A 19,724-nucleotide genomic window follows, 5' to 3' on the forward strand; every position below is an offset into this window, starting at 1 on the left:
AGGGGAGTATTATCTCTGTACCTTAGCGTGATGCAGGTCCACTCCATACATCGAGAGCTTCTTGGCATTTTCTAGAAAGTTAACCTCGGCCTCCGCTGGACTCATTCCCCTTTGATACGAATGTCAGACATGATGCATCACTCCTTTTACATTCCTCCCATGAAATAAATAGAAAAAGCCTCTTCCATTATCCTTACGGCAGTAAATTTCATTTAATGAAGCCGTATTGTCCTCTGTACCTGTAGTTGCGGTGAAGCTCCATCACCCTCTCCTCCAGCTCACGTGTCTGATTGGGGGCAAATCGGAAGTCGCTGACGTAGTCGGGGCCGTGTTCCTCAGGCTCGTAGTCTCCCACCTCTGCCTGGACGGTGTAGGAGCCCAGAAGAGCGTGGGTGACAAACGAGCAGGGCAGTCGTCCCGACAGGATGTCGTCCCGCAGCTGCAGGCACAGGTAGTACCTGAAAAAACACAGAGATGCACAAAACACTACGCTGACTCGAGCTAATAGCGATGCAAGAAGTGTCGATGTGTCCATGTAAAATCAGGTATTAGATTCAATTTTTATTTCACAGACACATTCATGGCGCTCAGGGGATGAATCTTAATGACTTTGGTGATCACCGGGATGTAATTTAGTGCCGTCCTCAGAGGGAAATTTTACTCTGTCCAATGCTTTGGTGTTCAACAAAGTACCTGAAAAACGAATGACCCTGTCGGCCTCACCTGTACTTTATGGTTAGTGCTAATTAGAAAAGGTTCCCTTGCTAGCTTGCTAAAATAAGACGGAGTAACATTGTAAACATCGATCCTGCTGACATTCGGGTGTAAGCATATTAGCATTCAACACAAAGTAGGCTACTGCTGTGCCTTAGAAATACAGTTTCATTTATCTTACCAATAAGATAAATATATATATATATATATATATATATATATATATATATATATATATATATATATTTTCTTACTTTACCACATCACACAAGCTGTTTATGTTTTCGCCTTAGACGTTGGTCCTGTCATGCCACTTTTTTGCCTGTTCTACAGTAAAATTCTCGGCGTATTGGGGGTAATCCGCAGTTCTCAGTCAACATTTAGTTCTAGGCTGTGTCTAGCATTAAATGGATAATCGAATTAATAATAAAGCCAGTTTTCATTGAGACAACGTTTAGATAAAAGTTCAAAAAAGAAGTCTTATCACTGTGATCTGGACTATATAAGAGTAACACAGACACTGTTTCAGGAATGTATAAGCACCACGATTCCCAGAACTCTATGACAATTACAGTGTTACAAGTAGTGTGCTTTGATTTGGTCTTGATTATGACACTAATAAGTGCTGCCACTGTCGATGCTAGAGAGCTTTGTGATCATGAGCAGCAACTTTGTTGCCAAAGTCTGTTTTAACAGTTTCACTGTTGCTTCTTGACACTGAAGTCAACACATTGTCTTCAATCTTATCAACTGTGTTTACTGGCCTTTGTTCTTCCAATAAATCACGCCACAGCAAAAAGGTCCTCTGAGCAACTCAGTGCACTAGTGTTGAACCTCCGAAACAAACCAGCATTCATTAACTACGAGTTAATAAATATCCCTGTTGTTGTATTCAGACGTACCTGGTGATGTCTTCAATGAGCACGGACGGGTCTGGAGGGTAAAACTTGACAGAACATCCGAAAATCCAGGCGCCAACTGTGGAGAAACCACCGGTAAGGTTGTAAAGGACTGTCTGTGTGTGTGTGTGTGTGTGTGTGTGTGTGTTTGTGTGTGTGTGTGTGTGTGTGTGTGTGTGTCTCTCTGTGTGTCTGTGTGTGTGTGTGTGTGTGTGTGTGTGTGTGTGTGTGTGTGTGTGTGTGTGTGTGTGTGTGTGTGTGTGTGTGTGTCTCTCTGTGTGTCTCTCTGTGTGTGTGTGTGTGTGTGTGTGTGTGTGTGTGTGTGTGTGTGTGTGTGTGTGTGTGTGTGTGTGTGTGTGTGTGTGTGTGTGTGTGTGTGTGTGTCTCTCTGTGTGTCTGTGTGTGTGTGTGTGTGTGTGTGTGTGTGTGCGCTGCACTTACCCCGAATTTGCTTCTTAATCTCTTTGGAAGGATCCAACCAATTCTGATAAAAGAGGAAAGGGACAGACCCCTTTAAGAAATTTGACCTCAACAAAAGCAGTCACATTCACATATTTAAGAGCCCCTTACAAGTACCGCACCCCACAAATTGAGAGACTAACGCTTTCATCCTACAAGAATATGGATGAGAGCTTCTATTAACTCTGAAAGCATCAATAGTGGGACGATAAATGCCAGCGGAATCCAACTCCCATCGCCTAATGTCACTAGAGCTTCCATGGTGCACCGTGGACCCGGTGCACCATTTTTAAAAGGCCACACTGTCTAATCACATTTTGAAAAGTTAAAGGCCATGTATGCCACTTTCAAGCTGTAAGTGGTTGAGCACAGTTTAAAGGGCAATCAGGGACTCACTGCTTCATGATACCTGGAAAATCAAGTGGAGTAAATGGGCTGGTTGGCTGCTGGTTGGCATTTGCTCAGAAATCTGTGACCTTGTGCATCCAAAACAGTCAATAATCTATTTGTTAGCATCCATTAATAAGAAATAAAAAAATGCACTACATTTATTTTCAACACATTTAATATAATAATAATACAAATTTAGACAAGTGACAAACACCCAGTGTAAACATGCATCTGTGTGTACATAAGAGGTCTCACACATTTTGGACTTCATACCAGCACATCTCAGGACAGTCTCTAATAGGGAGACAAAATTGGAGTCCGGTGTGAGGTTTAGCCACAGCTTCACACGAGTTATAGACCTTTGAATGAATTAAAAGGAGTGAAATTTCCCTGGGTAAGCTATCCTGATGTGTTTGTTTTTGTGTGGGTCTGACCTTGGAGTTATCCGTGTCCTGGAAAGACAGGCCGAAGTAGTCCCTCTCCAGCAAGTTCAGATGGCCACACACCATGTCCAGCAGGGTTTGGCCCTTGGCAAATTTCTGTTACACACACACACACACACACACACAGACACACAGACACACAGACACACACACACACACACACACACACACACACACAATCATAAAAACACACAGCAGGTGGGCAGGTGACACAGAACAGTTTCCTGTGCAAAATGTACTGTGTAAAACCAAACAGGGGGACACATGCCCTTTTAAACTGTGAGGCATCTGCTGGCCCACTGCTTAATACCCATATTAGACCCATATTTATTTGTATTGGCTTTAACTGTAATGGGACCTTACTGATTCTGAAAAGCCACTGTAGGAATCCTATAATTCAGGGGTTGGTTGTAGAGTAAATCAATAGCTTGGTTTTATTTTACTGGACACAAGTATTTTTTTCTTCTCTTTTGTTTCTTGTTGTTCACAAAGGAGGCAGAAGTATTAGTGACACAAGCCACCCGAGCTGTGGTCTGAGCGATGCTTCCAGTCTGTCCTCTCCCCCGCTGAGTGGGAGGAGCTCCACTCTGTGTGCCTGTACAAGGGGGGGCATTGCATTGTGCGTCGGCGTCGTTTCAGCGGACCACACCTATTTTCTTTCCAAGCCCTTCAGGGCGGAAGGCGAGGCATCAGTGGGTTGCACAGACAGCCTTGGCAAAATATTGTCTCCAAACACATGCACAGACCCACATAGGCACACCCATGCCAGTTTCATCTCCAAGGGAAACCTGGCTCCTATGGCGACAAAGCAATGAGGCAACCGTTACCATGGAAACAGAAGTAATAGGTCCCCTCTGTCTGTCTGTCTGTCTGTGTGTGTGTGTGTGTGTGTGTGTGTGTGTGTGTGTGTGTGTGTGTGGTGTGTGTGTGTGTGTGTGTGTCTCATCTCACTCCCTCTATCTCTCGTTACTACCAGGCCATCACACAGCTTTGTTCAGCACTTGTAAGAAACGCTGGCAGCAGAGTCTGCATACTTTTAAAAAATTGAAGAAAGGCTCATCAATTAAACATTGGACCACGATCCGTCCTTCAATCAAATAGATAATAATTTATATTATGCAGCACTGAGGCTGCTTATGGACAAAGCAGCGAAAGTATATCGCTGATTAACAGGCAGAAGCTGCAGTCAGAGAATTTTTTTGGGGAGAACGAATTCCATTTTCTAACTAAATGAAATTGCAACAATCATCGCACGTGGTTCCCCATGCATGGCAACCAATTCCAGAGCAGCTGATGAGATTTTGCTGTCGCTCCAATTGGCTCCAGTTTTTCTGTAACTAGTTCTGTGAGCTGATTGCCTTAGCAACCATGTATAATCCTAGGAATCCATTTTTGCTAGCCTCCCCGATTCAAACAAGATGAGGAGAGACCGCGTGTGAATGGATTAACGGAGGGCCAAGGAGAAGGTAAATCCATCGAACTTACTCTTTTTAAATCATGCAAGTCAAAATATTGCACTGTGGAATTAAATGAATAATGCAAAAACTATTAATATATACTTAACATGGCTTTGTTCATAGCTACGGTGCTACGTCCTTTCACTTTTAAGCTTTTTTCAGACATGAACATGGAGCAGGAGATTGTCAGATTCAGAAAGCTAATTTCCAGTATATTCTGTAACTTCAGTGCCTGTCTGAGAGCAACTATACGAAAACCTGCAACAACACATGCTAGATAAATGAATTGTACCATTTCATTTACCTGCGCAACATTGTATTATGGAGCGGCATAGTATGGTATTTCAATAAAAAAATGGGCGCTCTCAAGAGCATAACCATTATAAAGCAATTCGTCTCTCAATCAAATGAATAAGAATTCATATAATGCTGCACTGAGGCTGCTATGGGCAAAGAAGTGACCTTTGCTTTAAAGTGCTTAAAGTAAAAACTAGAGTTTTAATACTGTGGCTTTCCATTTGGAATGCAGAGTGTAAATGCACTGAACTCAATCAATATCTATACTGTTGGGAGCCAAACATCGATAGGTGGCCGAGGCTGCTTCCCTGTGTTTTTATCATCAGGGCCTGTTTGTTGAGCGAACATCATGACTCCAATTAAAATAATGATCTCACTACATTCATCATCATGTACCCTCCTGCCCCTTTTTTCATTTGTACACACTGATAAGCACACTACGTACTAACGTACACAAACAAGCACTCCGTGGCATCTCCCCCACCCTCTGTCTTACTCTCCACCTCCCCCACTCCCCGCCTCTTTTCCTCCTCCTCCTCCTCTTTCCTCATCCCATTCTATTTTCTCCCCGGTCAAACACAAGAGCACTCATCCGTCAACCGCATGGATTTCCTGCCAAAGTCCAATACCTCTAGTGTCACTGGCCAGGTGACATGAAGAAATGCGTATGCATGCACATAACCGAGACAGAGGGAGAGATTGAGGGTTGAGTTGAAGGAGAATGTGCGTGTGATGCCTCAGTCAGGACTCCCGACATATTCCTCCACTCGCCGCCTCTTGTAAGTAACATATGTGAGGTCACGTGGGAGGCAGTAAGCCATAAAAAGGAATATAGTTGACATGAATTAGGTCGAACCGCCAAGAAGATCATTCCCATCACACTCCATCAGCCGCAGGGGCCAATGGGCTCGGGGGCTTGCTTTAATGTGCTTCATGGCAGCTCTGCAAGTCCTGCACAGTATTCCCCTCCGTTGTGGAACACCCCAAACACCCTGCAACATCTCTTTCTCTTCCTCAGGAGTCATTTTTATACCCAGGGGCAAATTCATTTTGTGGTGATGAGCGCGTAGGCTACTGTGAAATTCAAATAAACCAAAAGTGTCGGGAATTCACCCGTCTGTTTACAAACACAAAAGGCGACAGAGTCACGATTCACGAAAGCTGGAGATTGCTCATCTGAGCCTTCCATCCCCCACAATGCAGAGTTTGTCTCACCTCCCTCTCCCCGTCACTCCCCCTCTCGGGGAGAATAGCAGCGGAGCTGCATTTCCTGACTCAGTAGCATATATTACTGAGAGAGACTATATCCCACTGAGGTGTACTGTGGTGGACTGTGCTGAGTCAACATCTCCTTTCAAACGGATGAGGTGTGCACCAGCATCCTAAAATTTTACTATTAAGAGCCACGCAGAACAATAATACAACCTTTTGAAGTCCTAATTATTTTTCCTAATTATGCTTCTGCATGTTTGACGAATTGCAAATGGTTAAATAATTAAGTTATGCTTACATATATCACATATGCTTATGTGATCCTGCCAAGGAAAAGGTCTCTTGAATTTTTCAGTTATGGCCATCATTGCCATCAGTTATGAACAATTTGTAAACAAGCAGAGATCTGGCGCTATTCCCTCGACAAAGAAGCAAGTTGTCAAATGATCAGACAGGTTGTGAGGGCTAGTTGTGAACAAGCAGACAGTTTAACCAAAGTATCTCTCTATATAAATTTATTTGGAGGTAAAATAAAGGTAGTCAATGTTTCATCTTTATGAAGAACAAATTCATTTCTAGAATTTCCCCCCCAAAAAAGGTAATTTATACATGCTTGTATCAACTACTGTTATTTCAATATCGGGACTATAACACATCAAGATAAACTTATTCATAGATCGCATTCTTAATGCACATCAAGATTTGTGTACTTATTTAATTCAGCAAAGTTTCCACCTTAGTCAAGCTTCTTTGAATTTCCAACATCTCGACTTTGATTTTCTTGTACACAAATTGAAAATGCACATAAAAACAGGTGGTTAGCAATGCTATGTCAAAAATAATCAATCATCGCAAAGAAAACTGTGGGTGTGCACACTGCACCCATAGCAGATTTTGTATTGTTTACTTTTGTTTTCTTCTCTGAATAATTTTGGCTAAACCTCTATGACCATTTCTTTGCAGTGTTTTTTCCCAAATATCAGCAAAACAAATATTGTTATTAATCATGTGTGATGTTCAAACCTATAAAAAAAGTTGTGAAAGTGTTTAAATCACAATTTTATGTTAAAGTCTGCATGGATTTATCATTCGATCATTCTCTCCATGCTTGCTGACAAACAGTGAATGAACATACCTCAACTGCAGCCTCATAGTCTGAGCCGTCGAGCAGAGTGACTTTGACAGGGACAGTCTTGGGCCGCTTGTTGCTTTTCTGCGGGGATCTGGAGGCTTTGCTGGGGGTCTGGTCTGAGCTATCATCCATGTCCCCATGGTCCTCATGAACCTGGGCAAGAAAAAAACACTTCCTCTAAGTGACTGGGCTTCAGATCACTCTATGTTTGTCCTTCATTTGAACATTTGAATTCTGACTCTCAGGATGCATTATGTGCTCAACTTGCAAAGTGATTTAAATCTAAAATCTTTGATTGCGCAAAGCAATCATCAAATGCATGAGTCACCGTGAGCTGCCGCCCAAATATGCTAAGATGTTAAGTTGCTGGCAGCAGCAGAGGCGGCTAGTTGCTTTGCATATCAAGCAGAAAACCTGGAAGGCCCCTGAGTGATTGAGAGGCCTGGGTGGAATGATCTACGGCTGCTGCGAGTTCCCCAGCGCTCCCACCTGACTGGTCCTCACGGCGTCACCCTCCATTGCGCTCGTCGTCTCCTCAGCCGAAGCCTTCTCTGTTGTCATAGAAAATGGATTGCAGTCCTGCAACAACACAGAAGCATATTCAGTCAACATCAAATCTGTGGAGTGTTTACCGCTGCTAAAAGTCTAATCCGTCTGTACCGACTCCTGATGGAATCCGCTCGTGAGATGTGAGCAAAACACTTTGCCGGCATCTTCGCTGTGTATTGGCTGGCAAAATAAACGACACATGGGTCGACACCACGACCAATTCCCTTTGCAGCTGACAGCAGCTATGCTATCTTTAATTATCCTCTACCACTATGCAGATTGTGAGCGTCTCTCTCACACGCGTGGTCATTGTGCATACGGGGACAGTGAAGGAGAGAAAGAGAGCAGCTCCGCCAGTGCTGGCTCATCGCCTCCCACGGGAGCACTCTGCATGAAGAGCGTTGCCTTCAGGACGCTCCCTTCTCACACTACCAAAGGAGATAGCAAATTAAATCAGCCAGAGAGCCCTGCGGCAGGGCACAAGACAGCAGACATACTGAGATAGAGAATTAGAGAGAGGGTGGGGGGGGGGGGGCACCGGGAACATGACAACAATCTGAGGATGAGACAGGAGGAAGGAAAGAGAATGAAAGGCAGAGGTGATGAGGGGAGAGACACCAGGCAGAGGGAAGGAGAAGGGCTGCAGAGTGAGAAATACGGCGATGCTGATACAATATTGAGGAGAGCTGGAGACAGATGAGGCCTGTCATTTGAAGGTGACCACTGCTATAACCGAGCTGGACCCTTGCACGGTGACATGCAGTAGAAGAAGAAGAAGCTTATATTCAGATTAGGTCTTACTGCAAAGACAAACCAATTGTCCGAGATTAAGCCCTGATTCAATCTATTGCTTTATTAGGAAAAAGTGAGCTTGGGGTCATGGGTTTAACATTCTTAATATGTCAGCTTAAAATTCTCAAGATAACGCGAGTCATTTTCTCTGGAATCGGCGGCGGCTGTTAAAATTCTTTCACTTCAGCCAAGAGATTGGTGGTTTGTGGTGGGACGGTTTTAGGGTTTTAAGTCGGTGGTTTCTTTTTCCAGTCCGGCAAAAATATAATGTGGTAATTGCTAAATTATTAGGTTCCTTCTTCCCTTGGATATATTGTTTATCTTACGATATTGAAATGTGTTAGCCCATGATGTGTGTAATATTGTTTTTAGAATTGGAGAGAACTGCAATTAGGGCTACCTGTAAAGTGTTTAACAGCCAAAAACTACTAGTAATAACAATTAACTTCTATAAATACGCACTTCATCACGTTTTTGAGGACGTTTGTAAAGTAAACCTCGAAGCTTGGACGTGAAAAATGTGGAAAAAGCGTAAAATAAGGCATGAGATTAACGAGAGGAAGGGATTAGGAAGGAAGGGAAATGGGCGCCGATGAAAAGTACAAAGCTTCTGGGGAAAACTGTCATTAAGGAGGAGCAGGACACAAGTCTAATTTAGTCTAATAACACCCACCAAGATGTTTGTAAAGGAAAAGATGGTAGTATTTGCTCCCAGACAAGAGGCCCTGATTAACAATTATTTCCTCAACCTGTTGTCTGACGATATTTCTGTGTTTACAGTGCAGGAGGCGGGAACACATCGCGTCTCAGCTTTCGTGGTCGGTTTGGCCTCCCTCTGCATAAGGACGCCAGATCAAAGAGGAGCGCAGTCTGTCTGTGCAGATGTCACACTCCCAGCCTGCAGATGGAAGAGGCTGGGAGTTGTTTCCATCAAATTAATCAGTAACAATACAATTGATTTTTTTACCAAAGTTATGCATTTTGTGTTGTTAAATACAAAGGAAAGATGAATTCATTTTTCCAAAAGATTTCCCTGCGTAAATTTTGCCCGATCCGTCTCATGTTTATGCAATGAGACAGTGTCAAAGTCAGACAAGGCAAAGCGGTGAATTTACATGAATGCATTTACAATATGTGGATAGAGTACATTTTGAAGATGCAGAATAGTGTCTCGTCAAAAAACGTCCGCCCTCTCGTCTAAAAATATCTCCGCCTGAGTCCTTCTCACTGTTCCGGTGAACAGGTTGAAAACTGAAGGCGACAGAGCCTTTGCACTCAGGGCTCGAGAAATCAATATGATATTGATTTCTACAAAATTACAGAGCCATAAATTCTGCTTTTTATTTTTGTTGGCCTTTAATCGGTTCTGTACTGCCAAGAAGCAGAACTATGGGGAGTTGACATGCAACAAGGCACAAAGAGGTTAGGGTGTGCCTCGGCCACAATAATGCTCCTCTGCCTTAAATATCTGATTAATTTACATTTCATATGATCACTGTTTTAAATTGAGGGTTCAAATGTCCATTCTTTCCCCTTGCCATCTCTCACTCTCTCATCTGACGTCATTTCTCTGAGGAATGTCAGTTCTCCTCCTGTCCACTGTAACACCCCTGCTGCGTGTGAACGGCAAACCCACGAAGCAGCTGTCAGAACAAGGTGTCAGCCAATCACCAGCGAGCTTGAGAAGAATCCTAAAAGATCAGCGCCAGAAACTGTGGGCCGCTCATTTCACACGCACCGTGTTTCGCGAGGCCAATCACTTCTTTCGTTTGGGCCACACTTCGATTCAATCACCCTGGCTCCGCATCAGTTATGGTCCCCACACATCTAATCATCTGTGTGAGGCCGATGATGGAGACCGAGATGTGTGTGAGGCGCAGGGCCGGCTTACATTCAAAACTCGTGTTAACAGCCACTGTCTTCAAACAGAATCCCATTAGCAGGTCTTCTGTCGTTGGGCCCTCGAACTTCAAACAACAAGCATCAAGGAGTCCCAGTGAAGTGTGACTGCAGCTGAGGAGGTGAAGCTCTGCAAACAATGTGCAGGACTGAAGACCTCCAAAAATAGTGGGTGAGTTTGCTTTTCTTTACTTAAATAAGACAGAAATACCTTTATTTATTCGCACTTCAGAAGTTTATGGACCAAATAAGGACAGTCTCAGGCTAGATTTGGGAAAGTGTTTATATTTGGATGATTATCCAACTAAATTTATTTTACTGTCAGACAGAACTGAGATCCTGCACTACTGGTTTTAACATTTGCTTGAGTCATAGACAACCAAAATAATCCCAGACAGCTTCCACTCTGGTCTATTAACTGTGAGTTCCACACAGACGGCTTTGGCAGTGTGTCAGTCTGTTGGTAGAGCCAAGATTATAGCAGAGTCCTCCCTGAATTGAAATAATAATCTTCTGTTAAGGAAATGCGTATTGTTATTTCTTTCATTTTCTTTGGCTTAAAGATACTTACTGGACAAATACTGGAATTGGATTTTAAATCGATCCACGTTTAACTTTCAGTCGTAGGAGGCAGCCACTTCAAACTCCCCCCAAGAATACCAGTTCACTTGATTCAAAGGTTCCCTCACACAGAGACTAGTGGCGACAGTATCTGACAACACAGAATTCAATTTGTGGAGCTCAACACCATATCATTCAAATATAATCTAAGTAGGAAAGATGTAAAACATGGCTTTTGTAATGGGTTCTGTTATTGTTGTTTTTTACGAATTGACCTTTTGATGACGACACTGGTTTTATTAAGCTTGTTAGATTTTAAGTCATGATCACCCAACAACGGCTCTCTGACCATTATGTGGTTCTGACAAAATATAAAACAAGTAAGCACTTAATGCTTATTTTTTTACTGCCAGGCTTCCATAAAATTGATTCAAAAATATTTTACTTTTTCACATGCAAACCTTAAATTCTCCTCTTGACATATATCTTAGTTTTAATATTGATAAATGATCAATCGTGTCTCACTGATGAAGCAACAGTAGAAACAGCAAGTAGTGTGGCAGCAGTCATGGATAGTTCTTTGCTTGCTAGATATTAAGTGGACAAATACAAGAATTAGACTTTAAATCTCTCCATGTTTAACTTTCTCTTATAGAATTTAAACCTGTAAACCTTAAAAGTACAGACGACATGACCTCACTCTCTCTCCACTGGTGTCACAAAGCATACACCAACATAACAAACACCAGTGCAAATCTTGTAATTCAGTCAGGTTATTTATTTACACCTCCTAGGTTGACTGTCACAACACAAGTAGATGGTGCAGATGGTCCAGGAAAGTGCTAAAATATGAGACATCTGTAAACTTGTGTTTTCCCACAGCAAAGCACTGTCCTCCACATTTCTAGCATTGTTAATCACATTTTGCTGTGTCTTCTTTTGGCATGAAAAGCGAACATGACAATGCAATGTGCTTTGTTTTCATTAGAAGTGTTGTCTGTTCTAGTGTGTAACAGAACACCGCAGGCATTGAATAGACAAGCTGTGCTTGGGTGATCAGTCACGGTTCTAAGACGAGACGCAGATAAGCAAAAATCGACATACTATCCTCAGCCATACACATGCCTTATCATTGAGTGCTCTCATTTAGGACTCTATTTGCCATGCCATGTCAGTCTGCTCTCTAAATGACCTCTGCGATCTACATTTCAGCATCAGGCCAGATTGACAGCAATCATTACTGAACATTCGCCCGAAAGACTTTTAAAAGACGCTTCTAAAGTGGAAAGGAGCCTCAAACTGTAGAACGTCAACACTTCTCCGACAAGGAGGCCAAGCACAGACACAGAGACGCCCCAAAACATTAATCGTATTAAAAATTGGCAGATAGCAACGGACGTAATGGCTGATCATCTAGGGCATGATGATGTCCCATGATGCACCATTCACCACGGCCCGCCTGTGCCCATTTGTCTTCAAGCCATCTGTCAAGCAAAGACGCTGACTTTAGAGGCCACAGTAATTGATGCGTCTTCCGGCAGGCGCATCCTTCGTCAGCAGGTGGACACGAGGAATCGTTCACATCCAGCATCTCAAAAATACATTGCAGGAGAAACAGACACAACAGCTTGTGGATTCCAGTAATGGTCATAGACATGAGAGCAATGGAAGAAGTCAGGTGAAGAAAGACCAGCCCTCAGGTGGAGGTTGAGTTGGATGGATTGGTGGACAAAACCCAAGAGACTGCTGTTCATTTCATTTTTTCTAATTCGTGACTTTCCCACAACTATGACAGCAACCATGACAACAAATCTCCTTTAGGGTTTAGGCAGTGGTTATTACACAAACCGAGATATTTTCCTTTACCTAATTGTTTTTGTGTCTAACCCTATCCAAACATTGACTGCTCTAAGCTTAACCATGTGTTTATTATAGTATTATATAGTTCATATATAGACTGAATAAAACAAGAATACAAACAGAATACAAACAAAAATCCGAACAAAAAAAGTCCACTGACAAAAAACAGATGACTTCTCAAAGTTCAAGAGTTCACAGGGGCAGAATCATAAGAGCAAAATGGCTCGGTTCACCTGATTTGAAATGCAAAAAAAAGAGAACAAAAAAGGCTAGTTGTAGTGTATATGGCTCTACCAAAGTATCAGAATTCATTGGTGGTGCTCTTGATCCCACTATCTGCATGATATACGTAGCTGTGGAAAGTATGTGTAACACAATTACAAATGTTTTTTGTGATGATTTGTTTTTGTAATTAACCAATTTTGTTTGGTTTGTTATATTTTATTTGTTATTATCATCCAGAAGTGATCTAACTAAAGGAGCTGCCCATCCGGTCCAACGTGGTGACAACCCCATTTTACAACCCCCTTCTCCTCTTGACATATACTTTAGTGTTCATCTCGCTAAATAATTAATCTTGTTAAAAATGTGTTACATCAACAAAGCAGTAGTAATAGTAGCGTGGCAGTAGCGATGTGCAATGTGCTGCAGCGAGAAGAGGTCTTATTAGATAAGATGCTTCCTGTGATCTCCAGGTACTGTTCTTCCTCTTTGCCAGAATGACTTTTGTACCTACATCATTTACAAAAATGAGCAAAGCATGCCCCAAACTGTACTTCTGTTAATTAGGCTAGTTATTAATTTGGAGATGTAAAGGGATATTATTTTCACTCAGAAACAAAGACAGTTTGCTCCGACCAAACCAGCTGTCTATTTCAGGAGGTTTCAAGGGATAATTCAAATGAATGTGCATTTGGATCTCGGCCTCTCCTTTCTGTCCAAAACCATGCAAGCTCCTTGGATAGCAAGACCAGTTTTCAGGCCACCAACTTTGGTCCACATTAAAATATCGCATAGATTGTTGGAGGGATTGATATGAAATTTTGAAAACAAATTCATTTTACCCAGAGGAGTCCTCCTCTTGATTCAGGCGATCCCTTAATGATTCCCCTACCACATCCATGAGGTTAACATTTTTAGTTTTATCTTTACAACCACTGGATGGATTGTCATCAAATCTGTCCAATACTTTGGTTTATGACATACTACTTGCACAATTACTGACATCCCCATCAGACTCAGCTGCAACATGCTAATATGCTAATTCACGATTGTTAGCATTGTGGCTGTGAGCATGCTATAGACTCTTAGTGTACAAGACTATAATAGTTACAATGACAATTAGCTTTATTAGCTATGCTTTTTATATTATTAATGTGTATCCAGACATATCTAAAGTAGCTACTGTTGCTTGAAGGCAATATCATTATATGGTATAAATCACTACATCAGCACTGACATCCACAGAAGCCACCCACTGCATTAGCCAATCACAGAACCTCCCCCAATGAGCCTTGCCATTTTATCATGCAGCTCACTCCACATCTCCGCTTCATCATCAGCGTTTCCCTTCTAATGGCATACATAGCCAGTCCATCAATCCTTGCTCGGTAGACGCTGGCTCTTGGAAACCAGGTACAGGACGGTGGGGGTTGGGTGAGAGGGAGTGGCAAGATGTCCTTGTTCAGGGGAAGCCATGCACAGTCTCCAAACCGTTGGCACTCAGCAGTCTTGGGAGCAGACTGCGTAGAACAGTTGTTAAGTCTGCAGCGGATCATGTCACACCACAATCGACATAAATGATATGTTACCGGACCAATGAGGCCACAAGTTCAAGAGAAAGCAAGGCCAGAGGCAGCTGTGCCACCTGATGTGACATAAGCACTATCTTATGGGAAGGGTCTACTCTACAGCAGAGGGAATTACAGGGGTTAATACAGTCTCTACACATGAACATCTAAAGAGCTAAGTTCCACCTTTTGAGCTGATATGAAAAGACAGACCGCAAACTTATCTGTGTCTGCCTCATTATCGCTTGGAGTCAAAAAAGGTGGTAAATGTGCATATCAGAATTATTAGAGCATGGGGCTGGGTCATTGTAAAGCTAAACCTCGCTGATTAAAACAAATCAGGCAGCGTAATGTCTCAAAATGAGCTGTCAAAAGGCATCGTTTGATTTATGGGATGAACACCTTAAATATTAATCAGTTTACACAAGTGGAGTAGCCAGCCTCTTCCATTCTACAGCCCAACGTAATCTTACAACCATTTAGTGAAGGGGGTCATGTCCGGATATGTAACAAGACAGGGGTATATTACATTAAAGGTCAAAAGCAATTTGAATTCCTTGGCCATGATTGGAATACACAAACCACTAACTCCTATTTAGATGTTTTTTTTATCAAAAAATATGATTATTTCAAAAAAACGTTAATGTACAGCCACAGCGTGGGTTACACTGATTGTAGACAAGTTGACATACCGTTAATACACTCACTGACTCACTCACACTTTTCTTTTTACAAAATATTCTGTAGCATTTGGTCATTGGGCAATATAGTACGATTTAATACATTCCCAATCCACTCCTCCTCATCGTCACAGCTTCGACAGATTCCACACACAATGAGCTTCTGAAAGTTAATATCTCCTTCAAAGCTATGTCACTGATTGCATTACATCATATAGCCATTGCTGTTATTGTTAGCACTCCATGAGTTATTTAGGCGCCTGGTAAATACCATGACTTTAGCTGGACACAGTAAATAAGAAGAAACCAGGAAAGTGCAACCAGTTAAACTACGTTTAAACAGATTCACTACAAAATTTAAAGGGCTCTTCCTCTAATGAATCAAGGAAAAAACCTTACAAGAATCCCCCCCAACAGACAGACTGACAAACAAACAAACCTCCTTTGCTGAGGTGCAGACGTACAACTCCGAGATTATATTCATCTTTATCACAGCAGTCACACTATGTAACCAGAATACAATAACCTAGAGTTAAAACACTGTCTCCATTCTAATCGTCTAGCTACATAATGATGATTTTTTATCGAGTTGAAAAAATTTAAAATGCAGTTGCCATGGGTACCGTAACCCAACATTGTCTGTCAAGCATATCAAAGTAAGATGCAGAAAGGGAAGAAAAAAAGGAGCCTGTAGGCATTGTTAAGCTACTTGACACATTCATGTGATGGAAGGAGTGAAGCATAGCACGGCACTGTACTGAAGAGTGTGACAGCTCACGTCGAGGTGGGCACACTGAGACAGTGGTGGTGGGTGGAAGGGGATGACCAACAGTTTCAAGTAGGATAGGACATCTTCTAGTCTGCATTGAAATGGTTTGCCATGAACACAAAAGGTCAGTGAAACAAGACGGAGAGCTGTGTGTGTCACTGTGGACACACAAGATGGGCTGTGACATGTCAGTTTCACACATTTGGGGAGGATCATTTGTTGCTTAAAAATCTGTTTGAAACGTAGGCTACAATAAACAGCAGCTGCCAATGTGGTGTGGTGGATTCTTTTCTATGACTCAAATAAATCTGCTTTACTCTATAACAAAAAAAAAACATTGGAGGGGCGATGGTACAAACAGTCTTCTAACGCAACATAAAGATCTTTGACATTTTGCGCCATCGACTCGTCGTAGAGCGGTGTGTGCAGCGCTCTTCGCTTCGCTGTCGCTGTCAGTAACTCTCTCTCTCTCAAGCACATTGACTGTCTGTCACATTCAGACTGATCATCAGCAACACCAGCGTTACCTTGCATCCGTCCTTGGCCAGCAGGCAGGCAGAAATCAGCGCACACTGGGTAGATAACGGTGCCCCTCTGGCATTCACATACACCTCAGCTGAACACCAGAATTGCTCTGTAAGAGCACATTGTGTTGTCCTGCGTTTTTTTCCCCCCGAAGGAATTCAATGCTGCCATTTTGTAAATAATGACATGTCATTGTCTTCGTTGGTTAGAAATAGAGTATAAACACTGTGGAAGTGCCAATGCGCTCAATCCATGGAGAAATGCACACAGCCCGTCAGGACTTTGTAAAGCCACCGCCCCAGCACGGCTCAGCCAGACACTGTCTAACCTTGCAGGATTTCTCCGAGCAGTTACCTGACATCTGCTATTCAATCCTTATTCGATTCTCTATCTCATTAGTGTTTTGTTCGGCCTGTCCCACCATCTTTATCAGCTTCTCCCTTTGGATTACTTTGATATCCTTTGCCACAGGTCTCTTGTCCAAATCAATCCCATTCAAAACTCCATATGGTCTGGCGGCAAACAGAAAAGGAGACTGCTCCTTCTCCTGGTAATCCTCTCGGCAACTTCAACTATTGCTGTCACCGCTGCTCGCACACCCACCTCCCTCTCTGCAGTTATGCTCCCCTGGCTGGCCTCGATGCACAAAGACTCTGTTCCGGTCCGGTCTAGCAGCCAAGGAGAGTCAGCTGAAGCCAGGGGCAGCAGGGGCTCTGCCACTCGGGGCACTGGACCTGAAAATTGCAGTGCAACACTGTGGAAGGTTAGCCTGACACCGGCACATGATCTAAGAATTTGCAGCAGAACGTGGCTCCAGTGATCAGCTCCAAACCATCAGCATAGATGTCTGAATCGGATTCTGTCTGTTCGGCTCACTACAGTACTGACTGACCATCATCATTTGCATTTACCAGTGAGTTTTACTAATGTACAGTAGAAGGCTACAATCCATTACTTGTGGTTGGCCTGGCTGTGCATCACTCAGAAATCAGTCTTGCTAGAGCTGCAGACAGAAGCATGAGAGAGAAGTAAAACTACATTGAGATTGGATTAGATTTTTGGTACTTAAAAACGACCAATAAAACACTGGAAGATAAATATATACAGGACCTTTAACACCAAATGCATCCACACCTTGCCCTTAATATAACAAGCAATTTCGCATTATAGAGAAGCACCACACTGCTTATAGCTCCACCATTGTAATGCACACCAGGGAGGCTGAAAGTGGAGCAGGTGAAAGAAAGGAAAGTGAGGCTGGAGGATGCACGGAGAGACGGAGTCATGAATAGACAGATGGATGGATTTAAGATTTAATTTGCCCCTTCTCTGACTCTGCCTCCACAAACACAGAGATTGGGAGTTACTGTACTGTGGCCTGTGCATTGAAGGCAAAGGAGCTGAATATACAAGGAGTGACAGTTGAACAGAAGGATGTTAGTAACTTCTGGTCTGACGTGCACGGATGCGATGAATGAAACATGCAGAATGGTGCGATTATATAGATTTATCTTACATTCTACATTATTTGTTAGTGACCTCTCTTTGTTTCTGCAGCTTCATATTTCAATGTTTCTTGCAGACCGCTTTATCTGTTATCAAGGGTTGAATTATCTGTCATGACAGTAGAAGTCATAATAGAAAAACACCCTCAAATGACGCATTAGATGGATTGTGATGTACAGGTGGACGGCTGAGAGTTGCGAAGTTTTAAACCCATTGCAGAGATGTTCAAAGTGGCCTAATGCTTCATGAGCATCCCCTGTCACCTACACCCCCCCCCCCCCCCCCCCCCCCCCCTTGAAAATACATTCCAAGAAAAATCAATAACTAGATTCTATGAACTGGATGAAGGGGCCAGTTTGTGTCCTTCTCTTTTTCAACAGAGACATGCTTACTATGGGGTTACAGTATGTCTCAGAGAAGCTCTTGTGCTGCAACAGCAGCTATTCGGGGCACCTCCCGTTTAAAGGCTCACTTTCTCACGTCTCGGAGACCCCCTTTTTCCGCCCCCGCCCGGCCCCTCTGCCACACCCGCGACCGACGCGCTCCGTCTTCAGTGAGCTCATCATGTCGGGCATCAGCTGTTAGCGCATCGCTCCGGAGAGGACGAATCGCCGCCCTCCAACGCGCGTGACATGTCCGAGAACCGCTCCAACAGTGGCACCTGGCCCGGACGGGTGCAGTAACGGTGGAGAGCAGATCGCGCGCCCTGCGATTCTCCGAGACGACGCAAAGGTGCACCTGCTGCCTCCCTCTCTGCCAACTAGGCCTCGCCATGCATGCAATGAAAAGGAATCCCCGATCCACGGAACCAGCGTGCTGACTGTGTTAGTCGGATGTAAAGCCGCACCGGTCTCCATCCCTCCGTGACGCTTGAGGCACAAAGCGGTGTCTTTGCAGTGCGCGTTTTTTTTTTTTGGTGCCAAGCGCGTCAACCGGCGCGGAGACGCTCCCCATCGACAACACACCACAATGTCATTTTCGCGACAACCGGCAAATGCAGCATGCACCTGTTCCGCTGTCAGCCCCGGCCCAAATCAGACAAACGAAATTTGAGGGGGAAAAAACCGCCTACCTGTCCTCGTCAGGTCCGAGCGTCAAGCCTCCGTCCAGATCGGGATCATTGGGGATGCGGGGGAACTGGAAGACGCGCGCTGCCACCGCCCACTCTGCCCTGAGATGGAGCCCCGCAGGCAGTGACAACACACACACACACACGCCGGCAGGGATGGCTTCACGGTCGGGAAGGGCTAGGAGGAGAGTAGAGGGGCGTTTTCACGCGCTGTGAGCAGAGGGGGGGGGGGGGGGGGGGGGGGGGGGCGAGGACCGCTCCGCTCGTGACGCGCAGCCTCTCTGCCAACCACCTGCTCTGCTGGTTTTGTCATCTTTCCCCACACAAGGCAAAAAAATCAAAAATCCATATAGGCTGAACAAATTCAAACTCACTCTCAATAAGACTTTGACAATTTGCTCAACTTTACTTGCAGTTTCATGTCTGCTCATGGATCTATATTTCAAATGCAAGTATCCCACCTCCTCTGCACACTGGAGCCCACCTGTGTCAGAGCACCCTCAAATGTCACCCATGCACCTGTCAGCTACCAAAAGTTCTAGTGCACACGTTGTCATAATTCATTTGATTAATACTCTCTACCTCAAACTAAAGGAAACTGTTATTGACAGTAACTGACATAAGGCGATAGATAGAGCCGATGAGACTGTAATAATGTAAAATGTAACTTTAGTCTCACTTTGAGCGGATGCGTAAAGACAATGCATATTATTTTACGTGA

The 19,724-nt window shown here is 43.6% G+C and overlaps 1 protein-coding gene across 5 annotated transcripts in view; it reads right to left on the minus strand.

Moving 5' to 3' along the window:
* Positions 1-19,199, minus strand: part of si:dkey-178k16.1 (band 4.1-like protein 1) — a 32,889-nt gene extending 13,690 nt beyond the window's left edge. For 4 of the 5 annotated variants that reach the window (XM_047331138.1, XM_047331137.1, XM_047331139.1 and 1 more), the window contains exons 1-8: positions 19,007-19,199; positions 7,493-7,582; positions 7,007-7,156; positions 2,897-3,001; positions 2,055-2,097; positions 1,617-1,692; positions 240-458; positions 22-109 (exon numbers count right to left, since the gene is read on the minus strand). In XM_047331138.1, coding sequence (XP_047187094.1) covers positions 22-109; positions 240-458; positions 1,617-1,692; positions 2,055-2,097; positions 2,897-3,001; positions 7,007-7,156; positions 7,493-7,564 — 753 coding nt within the window. In that variant the 5' untranslated portion in view covers positions 7,565-7,582; positions 19,007-19,199. Of the gene's footprint in view, positions 1-21; positions 110-239; positions 459-1,616; positions 1,693-2,054; positions 2,098-2,896; positions 3,002-7,006; positions 7,157-7,492; positions 7,583-17,031; positions 17,163-19,006 lie in introns of all 5 variants that reach the window. The other variant, XM_047331136.1, reaches the window with a different exon arrangement.
* Positions 19,200-19,724: the final 525 nt, after the last annotated feature.

Source organism: Scophthalmus maximus, chromosome 3 (genome assembly GCF_022379125.1).
Source record: "Scophthalmus maximus strain ysfricsl-2021 chromosome 3, ASM2237912v1, whole genome shotgun sequence".
In the NCBI taxonomy this organism is placed as follows: domain Eukaryota; kingdom Metazoa; phylum Chordata; class Actinopteri; order Pleuronectiformes; family Scophthalmidae; genus Scophthalmus; species Scophthalmus maximus.